The 15,003-nt window shown below is 39.5% G+C and overlaps 1 protein-coding gene across 1 annotated transcript in view; it reads left to right on the forward strand.

Annotated features, from left to right (window-relative positions):
- Positions 1-15,003, forward strand: part of pleca (plectin a) — a 140,450-nt gene that overhangs the window by 83,051 nt on the left and 42,396 nt on the right. Inside the window, exons 3-6 of the mRNA XM_074687569.1 lie at positions 4,457-4,518; positions 10,375-10,464; positions 13,955-14,032; positions 14,134-14,226. Coding sequence (XP_074543670.1) covers positions 4,457-4,518; positions 10,375-10,464; positions 13,955-14,032; positions 14,134-14,226 — 323 coding nt within the window. The remainder of the gene's footprint in view (positions 1-4,456; positions 4,519-10,374; positions 10,465-13,954; positions 14,033-14,133; positions 14,227-15,003) is intronic.

The following is a 15,003-nucleotide window of genomic DNA, read 5'->3' on the forward strand; positions in this document are numbered from 1 at the left end:
AGGCCCTGCAGGAGAATCTCCCCTCACCCTGCGCTGACTGACAGCTCCGACTTTGTCGCCTGCAGGCAGGCATTTTGCAAGAGCTGGTGAAAAGAAAAAAAAAAAAAAGCAGGAGCAGAGAATCTGAGGGGGAGAAAGGGGAGTAAAGAGTTGTGTTCAAGGAACTGAATCAGAGGTTTGAACACTCCCACTGAACAAGATCTCAGCGTGTGGAGCAGAGCTGCAGCGATAAGGAGAGGAAGAAGTGTAGTCTTTGCAAAGATAGACAAGATCTGAACCTGCAGGAGCTCTTGTTTGGTTTGTGAGTGGAGTGGAGCGTGGAGATGGAGCAGAGATTTAGAAACTACTCTTCTGACAGTATGGGGAGTGACGGGGTCTTCATTGAGGACTCGTACTACCAGGGGATGCTGAGGGCCATGGACCACAGGAAAGGTAGAGCTCATTTTAGTCTAAAATTTATTCTGTATTCTACCTGGAGTTGAATATCACTCTAGAGTTGAGTTGAGTTGTTGTTGTTTGCTGTGCTTTATTTTGAAGGCATGGTCTTTGGCGGTTTGTGTCTGTGGTGGTCTTCTGCCTCTTTTTAATCAAACAGGCCACGCCCCCTTAGATGTCATGGTTTTTGCTCTTTTTATTGGTCGATTGTGCTGACACCCATTTCTCATGTATTGACAGAAAAATGCAGAAAAGTTTTCCTTCTAAAATCTGATCTGCTTTTTTTGCAGCTTGGAAAAAAGATGTTGCAATTTGTACTTTTTGTTTCTGTCCTTTTTGTGGTTGTTGATGCTTTATTTGAAGCTGTAAGACGTGCATGTTTTTCCTCTTACGCTAAAAACAAAATGATATACTACAGTGGCAGCACAGCCTACTGTAAAAGAGTGAAATTACAGGGATTTCTTTGAGATTTGTGTCAGAAAAACATGCCTCCTCTTGTGTAAAACTCAGGGATGTGATGGAGTGCTGAAAGCTCGAGACGACCGCGCAGCCGCACCAACAATGGCATTCTTTGAGGAGACCTGATATCTCTCACCTCATCTTAAAGAATCCTCGACTCTGAGGATGAAAGTTAACATCCAGCCGTCTGACTGCAGCTCTGGGCTACAAAAAATCAGCCGAGCAAACTCATCATTTGTCAGAGGGATCAGAGACAGTTGCTTTCCTGTGACACACTCCAGGGTGTGTGTTTGGAATGTAAAGTGCAGATTTGCATCCGTCTGACTTTGTCTTTAAAACCCTCACTTTTGGAAACAGGAGTTTCATTTTCCTCTGAACTAATTTGAATGAATGAAAATGTCTCTGCTTTTGAGGTTTGTTCATCTCACTTCTCAGTTTCTTACAGTCACCATGTGTTCGTGACTCATCGCATAATGCCACCCTGAAATAGGCGTTGGCACCACGAGATGTCGTCCTCTGTGGTTTCTCTGTTCCCTTTTTCGTGACATCGCTTCTGCTTTACGGCGCTTTGATGTCAGTTCCTGATCAGATAAAGCGATCAAGCTCCTGTTGCTGAGTTACTTCTGTCTGAAAATCTAAATGTTTTCTGCAACAGGAAGTCACACTGTGGTGAATCAGAAGCATTGCAGTCAATTTCCTCATTTTGTTAAGAGTGAAAGTCGACTCTCTGTGGTGGTTTCTCTGGAGATGCTTGATAACACTTTATGAAAACATTGACAGTACCTGCTGGTTTGTGATGTAACAGCCTTGTTTGGAATAATCAGACACAGAAATCAAACCAACAAGGTGGAACATGTTCCTGTGAAGGTGCTAATCACAGAGATGTCAGTGCTCATGTTCCCCCTGACAAGCACGGCAGCCTTTGTTCCCGTGTTTTCACAGACAGGTTTTACCCACCATGAGCTACATCAGTGTCACCTAAAGCTTTTCTGTCAGGGTCACGTGTCCAGAGCACAAAGGATTTTCTGTAACCCTGAGAAAAACATGTAAAATGTTTATTTCTCAGAGATATTTCCATGTTGGGTCTCATCAGTTGAGGGCATGACTGTGGTTTTGGATGTTCTGTATCATCACAATGTTTGTTTTATGCCAACCGTCTTTTAAAGCAGCAGTTCCCAAATTATGCGTCCCTCTGAGGGATCACAAAGAGAACTTAGAGGGTTTTAGGACAAAAATAAAGAAAAGGGAAGATTTTTGCTCCAGTATCTGTTGATTTCTAGGAGAAGAACAGATCCTTTTATGGCTGTGGTTGGTAAAATAACGCAACAATGTGACAACTTCTTTGTTTCCAACAACCAAGTGTGAACTACGCCTCCAGCTTGATGCATTTTGGGGTATTTAACACTTGTTTCTCCAACAACTCTGATGGTAACTCACTCACTTATCCACTGCTGAGGTTTATAGTTACTTAGTTTATAGTTATATTTTTTCTAGTTGACACACATTTTAGTGTTCAGTTATTCTGTTTATATATTCTTTAATGTTTTGCACTAAAGACAAAGAGGAGAAGGGTCAGATTAAGTGCACAAGTGTTCCCTGAACAGATGAGTCTTCAGACATCTCTTAAAGTAGAAAGGGACTCTGTCGATCGTATAGAGTTAGGTAATTCATTCCACCATTTGAGAAGAGTCTGGCTAGTGATTTAGAGCCATGCTGGGCTGGGAGCATATAATCCTATAAAATAATACAGTCACTTTAATTTTTTATATAAAATTCCTGTTAGAAAGTTAGAAAAGTCTGAACTTGCCAAAACATAATTCTCAGTCTTATCCTCATATCAGATTTGTACCAGCTGATACTGATGCCCAGGTATCGGTATTGGTATTATGATTTAAAAAGTCGGATTGTGCATCCCTCGTCTGTGCCTCACATATGCCAGCGCTGTCATCATCTGTTAGAGTAGCTAGCAGGGTGGCAAAAGTGGAAGGTAGCTTCCTGAAAGAGCTACACATCTGCATTGAAACTGCACATAGCTGAACACAACTAAAGCCTTCATAAAGAAACACAGTTTTAACCATTTTCACTCTTAAAAGTCCTCAGAAACAAACTGTGTCCCATTCATAAGATAATAACAACCAGGGCTCCCCAAACAGCATCTGCTTCTGGCAAGGGACCCCCTTTGGAAAACAACAGACTTCAGAATATGTGAAGAAGTGTCAACTTTAAGAATTTTTTTCTTACTTTTATTCACTGTTCAATAGTTATTGCATTTATATTACTTATTAGGAAACTATTAAGAAACAAAAGCCAGACTCACACAAGTAGGTTGTTGTAAAAGGGAGAAGGGCTCTGTCAGCCAAGCTGGGATACTCCTTTCTGACATGTAGCCAGTTAAACAAGGAAAGAGCCCCAAAATTAAGTTCAGTTTTTTGGATAGCTTAGTAACAGATGCAAACCGCCAGGTCGACACAGATCATGACATCATGATGACAAAGTTGTAGCTGTCACAGGAGGTGCAGTTAGGTACAATCGGAAACATGTGAACCCGATGATTATGACACTTAACATGTTAAATGTTTGGAGAAAATGGTTATGTATTAAAAAACTGTATATGAATAATAATGAATAATAAAAATAAAAATAATAAGATTCTATTTTCACTTTCCCTCCAATTTTCTGAGCCCCCCTTGTGCTCCCTGGTGCCCCCCCCCTTTGAAAACCACTGATATAAACTATCAAGACAGTATATAGTGTATATTCTGGATTTTACGGCAATTCTGTACAGCCTTTGTCTTGACGAAACGCATCTCTTCAAAATTACCTCATGGGTTCTTGAAAGATGACACCCTTGGGTGTTGGTTGGTAGGGATGTCCCGATATTACATTTTCACTTCCGATACGATACCGATACTGCAGCATTGAGTATTGGCCGATACCGATATTAATCCGATACGATATCAGCATTAAACATGCATACTTTTATTACTTACTTTGTAGTGTGTCTGTCATGTTAGAAAAGGCTTGATTAAGTGATATTATTCAAACAGAGAACAGTAATTAGCAACAGTAGGTATGAGGAAAAACTGACCCATTTATTATTAACCAATGGGTAACAGAAACTGCTTATATCGGAGATTTTAGATACATTCCGATACAATACCGATACTTGTTTTTTTGCTGATATCGAACCGATATCTGATATCAATATCGGACTGGGACACCTCTATTGGTTGGCATTGTAGGTGAAGTGTGCGCCCCATGTACAGAGGCCCTCATCTTTAAAAGAGGGGTTGACTCCCGGTCATGACCCTCTACTGCCAGTCATCTCCCTCTTTCTACTCCGAACATTTCCTGTCTCTCTCCAGCTGTCTGATCTAATACGAGCAAACAAGCCAGAAAACACAACTTTAAAGGAGCAAAGACGACACTTCAGCTTGAATGTCTGCAGCTGCCCTGGAAGCCACATGTGACACGGCTGAACCAGAGTGTTACTTATGATTAATGTAGAGATATTTGATCAAACACTGAACTAAACTGGGCTTTTTTTTCTGTCTTTTCACAGATGAACGGGACCGAGTCCAGAAAAAGACCTTTACAAAATGGGTCAACAAGCACCTGGTGAAGGTAAGATACCTCTGAAACAACACTCATGAAACTGTTTGTAATAATGAAACTTGAGACAGACTGCAGCTGTCCTCAAACAACCTAAAGATCCTCTCCTGAAGTCTAATTCCTGCACCTACTTTTATTTCCTTCCTGTTACAATATGTTAAGTCACATAAAAATGTGTCCTGAGGAGATCACAGAGCCTCTGATGTAACAGAGTCTGGATGTAGTTAGCAGGAAACACTAACAGAATTTATATTTCAAAGTAAAATCAGATTTGGGTTCACGACACCTCCCTTTAAAATGTCCAAATAGAAAACATCCCTCCGCACCATAAAATCCAAACATGCCATTTGCGTTAACTGAATGCCTGAGCGAGGAAGGGGTGAGTCACACACACACACACACACACACACACACACACACACACACACACACACACACCTGGTCTCACTTTAGCTCAAGCGGTGTTAACGTGTGCCGGGGCCCGCTCAGGTTTCACATCTGTGCTGCAGACTGTCAGGGCGGCTCCTCAGGGCTCTGCAGGGGAACAGGAAGCTGCGGGACCAGGACTAATATCTGACACTGAGCGCTGCGGTGATAATGTGTCTGTGGTGTTGACGCTGTGAGCTGATACAGGTGAAGTGATCTGACCTTTAACCCCTTTGAGGGGAGCCATCTTCACTGTCAGGTGTGGGATGAAGAGCTGCAGACATATAAACAATCACCAGCAAGAGAAAGTCAGTTTAATCAGTTTTAGCTTTGATTGTCTTTACAGTAAAATACACTGCCCGGCCAAAAAAAAAAAAATCGCCAAGCTTCTGCAATGCCACAAGATTTATTTCCATCCAGTGTTGCATTATTTTTTCACCAAGATCTTTCATTAATTATAGTAGAGTCTGACCGCTGCACAAAGCCTTCTCCAGCACATCCCAAAGATTCTCAATGGGGTTAATGTCTGGACTTTGTCTCATGCTCCCTGAACCAATCTTTCACAATCTGAGCCCGATGAATCCTGGCATTGTCATCTTGGAATATAGAATAAAATAGAAAAGAATAGAATAGAACTTTATTGTCATTGTAACAAGTACAATGAAATTGAAGTCACAGCAGCAATCAAGAAAACAAAAGTAAGAAAGTGTATAGAAAGTGCAAAAAGGTCCAGAAGAAAATAGATGCTGACAGCTTGTCCATCATTGTCCAGTTCAGCCAGTCTCCACCTCCACAGGGTCCAGGACTGAGCTTCTTCAGCAGTCTGTTCAGTCTCTGTCTCCTGGATCCTGTCTGCTCACAGCAGGTGAAGCTCTTCCAATGTGGCGTTGGTGTCTGGTGTTAGCTCCGTTAGCCATGTCTGTGACTAGCATGATGCCAATCTGCCTTCTGGTATTCCCTCTTTTTCTGGGTTAGCACAGCTAGCTCGTCCATCTTATTGGAGATAGATCTTACATTCCCAATTATGATGGATGGAAGGACAGGTCGATGTCGTCACTTCTTAGCTCACACCTGAGAACCAGCACATCGTCTTCACCTTGTAGGGAAACATCCGGCCTTGCACCAGTTAGCATTGACATGCTACAGGCTGCTAACGGCTGATTTCACATGTAAACAATGCAGCCATGGTTACATGTAGGATCTCCAGACAAACACAGGAGGAAAAGTAGTAAAAATATCACTGAAGCCACAAAAAGTTTAGTGTCCATGACCAACAAATGAGCCATGCAAAGTAAAGATCCACTCCAAATACAAAGATGATGAAAAAGAGACAAAAATAATTACAAGAAACAGACTGAGAAGAGAGAGCTGCTGCAAAAGGCAGCCATAGCCAACAGGGCGGTGCCTAGCGACCTGGCAAATATGGCGTCACTCAGTGATGGACTAACCTGGTCACTCAGTATATTCAGGTAGTCAGCTGACCCCATTCTTTGAGCCCAGACAGTTGTTGAACCTAGACCTGACCAACTGCAGCAACCCCAGATCATAGACTGCCCCCACAGGCTTGGACAGTAGGCACTAGGCATGATGGGTGATCACTTCATCTGCCTCTCTTCTTACCCTGATGGCCCATCACTCTGGAACAGGGTCAATCTGGACTCATCAGACCACATGACCTTCTTCCATTGCTCCAGAGTCCAATCTTTATGAAACATAGCAAACCAAAGTTTTTTTTCCGCTTTTTTTCCAGCCACATTTCTTTCTGGATGACAATGGGTCCCCACTATCCTCCCAGTTTTTAATAATGCGTTGGACAGTTCGTAACCCACTTTTAGTAGTTTCTGCAGTCTCCTTAGATGTTTTCTCTGCTTGGTGCATGCCAATGATTTGACCCTTCTCAAACAGACTGACATATTTTCCACGACCACAGGATGTGTCTTTCTACATGGTTATTGAAGAAATGAGAAGCAACTCATTGCACCAGTTGGGGTTAAATTACTTGTTGCTAGTTGAAAGATAATCGCCCATGCAGTAACTATCCAATAGGAGGCTTGTGCCTATTTGATTAGTTAAATCCAGGTGGCGACTTTTTTTTTGGCCTGGCAGTGTAATTATTATTACTCCTTGTTTTCACATGAGAACTGAAGTGTACTAAACCGTGAAGAATGTCCGCCGTTCCCTCAATGTGCGTCCTGTGACACCCGATGACTCATACACAGTTGGTGCAGCCGACCTTTCTTTGTCGGGAAATCCTTCAGATTTGGGTCCAAGAGACTTAAGCGGGTCGTTGATCAGGGAGCCCTCGAGGCGTGTTGGAGTCATGGTCACAACAAAGTCATGAGATCAAACAAAGAAGAAGAAAGGCGGGGTTGGTTCGCTCCTCGTGGTTCAGTGTCTCAAAAGTGCCATCTACTGTAGCTCGCAGCACATCTCTGGTCAGATTTCAATGAATGAAAACAGACTTTTTCAGTTTGTTTTTAAAGGATCACTCCATACTCCAGAACAAAGCATAAACAGATTTCAGTCACAAAGAGAGTCGACAGAATAGAGTTTGATGCTGTCTCTGTCAAACATCTGTCAAATCAAACCAGCGTCTGCGTGTTTGTCTTGTGTTCCTCCTCTCCCTCACGATTCCCTGCAGTTTTATATCCTCTCTCATTAAACTCTTTCTTCTTCCCATCCTTCCTCATCCTGTCCTCCCATCCTGTCCCACCAGCACTGGAAGCCTGAGGTAGGTGCTGTCTGTGAGCAGCGTGCTGAGTGGACACACACATCCATTCCTGCCTGCATGTCTCTGTCAACATTTTTGACCCTTCTCAACCTCCATAAGTTATCCAAGCTTCGACCTGTTTCTGCTCTTTGGTTTCACTCTCAAACTCCTTCCTAACTGTTGTGAGATCTTTTCTGCAGTGACGTGTCCTGAAACTTACTTCAAATCAGCCTAGAAACTTGGGACAGAACAGAATTTAAACTTTTTATTTAAGGCTTTTTACAACAAACCAAACTTTAACTGTAGTTTGCAGATTTTTGTTGTTTTTTTTGCACTAGCAGCATCTAAAACTTTAATTTCACCATGGTCCTCATTTGTGCCGACTGCCGTTAGCTTAATACAACTGTGCGTTTCTCTACAGTGACCATAAAGGCAGCTCAAAATTAACGTATCAGGCTTGCTTTGCACTTGCTTCTATTTTTATAAATTGTACAAAGAAAACTCAAAAACAGCAGAAATAAACCGTGTCCTGGTGTTAGCAGCAACTCAGACCTTAAATTTACACTGCAAAAAATGAAATCCTAAACTCTTAGGCTTAATATGAGCCGTATTTACCTGCCCAGTCTAGAAAAATGTCTTGTTTCTAGTTTTTTAAAAACAAAAATGAGGTCTGGATTCCTTGTAACAAGTTAAGAAAAATTGCAAATGAAACAAGAGAAAAGTCACTTGTATTAAGACATTATTCTTGTTCCCGAAGTAGATTTTATTTCTACTTGTTACAAGCAATTCAGACCTCATTTTTGTCTTTAAATATCTTGAAACAAGTCATTTTTCTGGACTGAAAAGTTGAATATGGCTCATATCAAGAAAAACAACACACTTTTACTTAAAATACGACAAAAAAAAACTTGATAAGAATCCAGTTTTTTGCAGTGTATACCCTCAAAAAGGAGAGTTGATGCAAGAATTCAGGTCTTTTTGCGATCTCGATTGGTTCCTGATGAAGAAGTAATCGATCTGCAACTGAAAGCTCTTTGAGAAATAACAGATGAAAAACTTTTAATGCTTGGAGCCCTCAGGACTGAAAACTCCAAACATCATTGGTTTGTAAAAAATTTAGATGCTGCTAGCACAAAAAATGCACAGAGTGGACACAGGCCCTTATTGCAGGTGTTAGGTGATGCACTGATTCAACTTTTTATGTCCTGATACCTGAGCCTTGCTTATCCAATCCAACTTTTTGAGTCTGTATCAGATAAATTTCCAACACCAGGACTTGAACTGTGCATCCCTAACCCAACATCTCTATACTCAAAGGGATGATGGGAATAAAACCATCAGATCCTCCAAATTCTAATGATGATAAGAAGTTCCTGACTAAAGCTATCATTCAACTTTGACCTTTGACCTGTCGTATGCACACACTTTTTCAGACCAAGGCTGCAGCTAACAGTTGTTTTTATTTGATTACATAGAGATGTGATTAAATCAGAGAGATTTGGGGGCTTTTTTTTCCGGTAGATGTAAGTCAGGGGTCTGCAACCTGGGGCTCTTTAACCTCATTGTAGTGGCTCCCTCTGGCCTTGACAATGAAAATCATTAAGATAAATAATTGATTTCTTAATCTAATTCTTATTATTTTATTGTTATTATTATTATAATTGTTTTTACTTGTATTATTATTATTATTATTATTGTTATTATTGTTATTATTATTATTATTATTATTATTATTATTATTATTATTATTATTATTATTATTATCATTGTTGTTATTATTATTTATATTTTTTTATATTATTATTATTATTAGTATTATCAGTATTATTTTTATATTTATTTTAATTGTTATCATTATTATTTTTACGATTATTTTTATTATTTTTTAATAATTTTTTTATGATTATTATTATTTATTTTTTATTATTAATATTTTTATGTTGTTTTTTGCGGTAATTTTTAGTTCAAGGTAATACCTTTTTGTTGTCTAATTAAAAAAGTTTTAATTTGTCAACTAAAATATGCATCTATGTGGTGAGAAATCAGCCAACAACAAAAAATGTAAAAAAGTTGAAAGACATTTTCTAGTTGCCTAGCAAACAATACATTTTTTTTTTATTTTATATTAAAGCAGGCTAGTTTTGATTTTATTATTATTACTCAAATATGGAAAGGACTCAAATAGGCCTACATGTTTTAATGTTGAATTTATTTCAAAGTAGGTCTACACACCAGAACTTTGTTTGGGGTTTCCTTTTGTTTCAATACGTAAAAAATAAACAAAAAAATCAAACTTAGAAAACTTTACAAGCTCTGTTATGTTTTGTGGCTCCAGATCATATTTCTTTGGTGGTAGAGGGGGCAAAATGGCCTTTTTGAGAGTAAAGGTTGCAGACCCTGATGTAGACGCTCCAACTGTTAAATTTATTTGCAAATTAATGAGTGATCATTTCAACATTCGACAACTAAACAATCTACGCCTTCAACTCGACATGTTACAGCACTAACCCTCATATTTGTGGTTCAGATCATTGGGAGACGAAATGATTCTTCTCTTTCTATAAATCAGTAAATTGTGTCTAATGATACTTGATGAAAAGAGAATCTAAATGTAAGGAGTGGCCTTTTGTCGTGGTCGTCCGTCCTTGTGCTGTTGCTGTTTGTGTGAAAATAGAAATATTTAAAAAATCTAATCTAAAATCTGAAAATCTTTCCTCTCCTCTCGTCACCAGGCCCAGAGACACGTCACTGACCTGTATGAGGACCTCAGAGATGGACACAACCTCATCTCCCTGCTGGAGGTGCTCTCTGGAGAGACACTGGTGAGCCTTGGTGACCTTTGACCTTTGGATACAAACACATCTGCTTCTGCTGTAACCCCCTGTTGTGTTTTCACCTGTGTCCCCTCTGTCTCACTGGATTAATTTGTCACGTGTGTCCTGTCCAACATGTTTAAACTGCTTCCACTGTTTACCTGCTTTAGATCTGACTCTGATTGTTTCCTGTTTCCACTCTTGCATGTGTCGACTTTGATTCTTTGGAGGTTTTTGGACATTTCAGAACATGCTGAGGTTATGCGCACCCTTTTCTGTTAAAACCTGGTCACACACACCTCCTGGTGCTGTAGCCTTAAAACACTAATTTTCATTCCTTGCTTCCATCTCGTAACCTCTCTGCACTGACTTGTTTGAGCCCTGGTTTTTCTTTCTCTAATTCCTGTTTGCTGACCTCTGCCCTGACCTGTCCCCTCCTCTGCCTCTGCCTTCCTCTCTTGCGATGCTCTTGCTGTGGTAGCCGAGGGAGCGTGACGTTGTGAGGAACGTGCGGTTGGTGAGTGGCGCCTGGCCTGCGGCTGGCCGCCTCCTGGGGGCGGGGCATGTGTCACCAGCCTGGGTGGCTGCTTGGTGGTGCATGATGACAGTCTCACTCCCTGTTTGTCCCTTTCCTGTATCAACATCTTCCATTGAATCAGTCAGCCAGCACGGTCAGGCGTCATGTTAGCAACGAGAAGTCTGAGCAAAAGATTTCATGGCCTGACTCCTATAAATCCAGATTATTTAAAAAAGAAAAAACTTTAACGCAAAGTGGGTCCCTGTTTATCATTTTTACAGTATTTGATGTTAAACGTCTCAGTATAGAACACAGTAACTTTGACTTTGAATAAAAATGGACGACATGTCACTCTTAGCTGCGCTGTTGATGTCCAGTCTCTTCAGTGAATCAAAACATACTTTAACTAGAAAAGCACTCAGAGAGCGCAGACCTCCACCAAGCATATTGTGATTGTCACCAACACTTTAGTCCGACTTTAATATTATTCTCCCTTTCAGCAGACTGTCTGCTACAATTTGGTGTTAGTTAGGGCTGGGCGATTACGGTAAAAATAAGAATCCCGATTATTTTAAGTGATATTGAAATCACAATTAATGTACACAATTATTCATTTATTCAAAAACTTCAGTTCTGATTTAAACACAACTTTAAAGAACCAGCAAGTGGCACATACAGTATTATTGATACACATAAGTCACACACACTCGCTGTGGCTGCACATGGAACACAGAAGAGCTATGAAGCACAGGAACTTGCATACATCTATACTGTGTGGCATATTAATTGTTTTTCTTCGATTATTTTGTTTTTATGATTGTCAGATGGCAAAATTGAAATCACGATTAAAATCCAATTAATTGTCCAGCCCTAGTGTTAGTTGCAAGTTTGTACGATAATTTGTTTCCTGACAGTGTTGAAACTTATGATGACCCAGTACATATTTCATATTCCAGATTTTAGTATCCAGAATATTGTCAGGATTTGGATTGTACTTTTACATCTGTCAGAAATCATGTTGACCTTGTCTTTTATTGTTTTGCAAAGCAATCCAGCCATTTATGGTGGAGTTATATACACATATGGTGAAAACGGCCCGATCTCACAATGATAAAGAATACTTTAAAAAACAATCCTGGATCGAGACGGTGATTCAGATCACCTCCAAAATTTAATCACTTCTTCTTTATCTCATTTTGAACATTTCCTGAAAATTTCATTAAGATCTGTTCATTATTTTTTTGTACTGTGGATGTTGGGGCTGGGACAATATTCTTTTCTCCCAATTCAGTCCTTGTATGATTTTTGTAGTGCTGATCCGATGTAAGTTGTGTTTCTTCAATATTTCAGATTTTTGGTTCACCTTTTTAACAGCAGACTAAGCAAAAAAAGGGTTGAATGATGATGATGATTTTGGCAGCCATATTTCCCCCAAAATATACACATCACACGTGAGTCAGTTCTTACCATTTATTCAGGGGATTTGACATCTCAACTTTTTTCCAACCCAACTGATAAACAAAGACTAAAATACAGTTAGGTAAAACATAGAATTAGATTAAAAAACAAACATTTTTGGGAGTTTTTGAACACCTTTAGTAGATGTTAAAGCGACTTAGGTCTTTGCAATAGAATACTATGGAAGATTATTTGAAAATTGTTGAACTCCTTGCTCACGCAGTCTCTCTCAGAGTCGTAAACATCTTGTTTAAACTTAGTTCAGAGAGGTTCCTCTAGCTTAAAAGTGATTTTTAATCATAGATTATTGTCATTATTTGTATATTTTTAACATTACTCAGTTTTTTAGTGTTTTTTTGTCAAAATTGTTACATTTATAATTTAAAATTAGCTTCTAAAATACATCAGCACAGTCATTTGTTACTATTATGATTATAATTCCAGAAATATTATAATTATCCTCATGCATTTTAATTTTAAACCCTGACCCATGTCCCATCTGTTTACATTAAGGAGTCAGGCGTTAAGACGTGTGCTGCAGTAAGTCAGTAGAGGGAGCTCTAACAGTATTGGTTTCAATAATTAGCAGTGTCGTGTTGTCCATCTTTTTTCCACAGCCCATGAAAACAAAGTTCTGAAAGTGAAGATTTCATTATTTGCCAGTGGAAAGTAAATTTAAAAAAAATTGTTTTCTTTCTTCTTTTTTTTGTTAATCTTGCCAAATCGTGTTACACGGACAAACAAGGACATCCTTTGAAATAGTTCCTGTGTGCACTTACATAATCAGAAATTCAAGTGTTAGTAGTGGTTTAAGTGGGTGAAAATGAAAGGAGGGATCAATGCGAATGCCAGAATATTTTATTTTACAGATGAGTGTTTGGAGAGTATCACTGGTAAACATCAGTAGTTATTTATGCTCTTTAACTCGTTGAAGTTCAAGTTAAAACCTCCAAAAATGTGACGTTAACATGATAAAGGCCAAAGTCTCGTCACTGCTACCTGACATGCTGGATATTTCTGCTACACAGCTTCTTACAGGCTCTAAACTCAAAACCTGGAGCACCAGTGCATGTCGTGGCCTTCACTCCCATTCTTTTGTTGAGAAACTGAGACAGTCAGAGACTTTTAAAGTGTTTCATAGAGCGCAGCAAAGTGACTGTGGAGGATTGTTTCTGATGATCAGAGGAATTAGACGGCGTCCCTTTCATCCTCATGCTTCACCTGCAGACATCCTGGCTGGTTTGTTGATGCATCTCAGGGTCATGTCGTGATCAGATCCGGTCAAACGCTTTGATCACAACCACGCCGAATTTGAATCCCACTTCAAATTTGCTGTCGTCTTTTAGTTTAGACCATGACTGTGATGACTTCTGTACAGTAGTGTGGATCTTTGTTTTGTACACTGGAGGTGTTGTTGGACACTGAAACACCGGCTGCTCAGTCATGGGGTCTTGATGTTTGCTCATCATGGTAGTTTTGTGCGTTCCCTTCGCCTGATGTTTGGTGTTTGTTTTTTTTTTACAGCCGAGGGAGAAAGGCCGCATGCGCTTCCACAAGCTGCAGAACGTACAGATCGCTCTGGACTTCCTCAAACACAGACAGGTCAGAGAAACATCACAGACTTCATGTTTTATTCAAATTAAATGTTACATATTTTGTTTTCCTGCCACATTGAATTTTATACCCGCTCACGCCACTTTCAGGTGAAACTTGTCAACATCAGGAATGATGACATCGCAGATGGAAACCCCAAGCTGACCCTGGGACTGATATGGACCATCATCCTTCACTTCCAGGTACATTTTCTCCACCTTAAAGGGATAGTCCTTAATTTTTTTCTACACTAAAAACAGCAAACCTGAATTCAGAATAAATAGCTGTTAAATGTTTTTGATTAAAGCCCCAGCATTTAGAGTAATCCTCCTTTAACAACTAAATAACACCTGAAGATTTGTCTTTGCACGCTTTTGGTCTGGCACCAGGTTGGTATGTGTTTACTGAGTGTTGTCTTTTCACATCTGTGCTGTTATTGGCTGAGGGATACACACCCACTGCCAAAAGGTCGACACAGAGAGTATCTGACAGAGATGATAAGCATGAAAACACAGACTGAGCCAAACACAATCAAAAATGTTCAGAGGGAGAAATGGTGCAAATCCAAACACTTCGTACAGCCTTAACACCAATCCCTTAAATGCTACATTAATGGATTAAAAGAAAAAACACTTTGACTTAGAGTAAAAATAAAATTATTTGACTTAAATGTTTTGTTTTTTTGTGGCTAAAACTAGACTAAAACTATAAAGACATAGACAAAAAAGTGACTTAAAATATCAGGTACAGTGGTATGAAAAAGTATCTGAACCTTTTGGAATTTCTTACATTTCTGCATAAAATCACCATCAAATGTGATCTGATCTTTGTCAAAATCACACAGATGAAAAAACAGTGTTTGCTTTCACTAAAACCACCCAAACATTTATAGGATTTCATATTTTAATGAGGATAGCATGCAAACAATGACAGAAGGGGGAGGAATAAGTAACTGAACCCTCTGCCTAAGGAGACTTATA

This window comes from Halichoeres trimaculatus, unplaced genomic scaffold (assembly GCF_033239565.1).
Source record: "Halichoeres trimaculatus isolate MK-OKI-2021-1 unplaced genomic scaffold, fHalTri1.1 fHalTri1_scaffold_14, whole genome shotgun sequence".
NCBI lineage: Eukaryota > Metazoa > Chordata > Actinopteri > Labriformes > Labridae > Halichoeres > Halichoeres trimaculatus.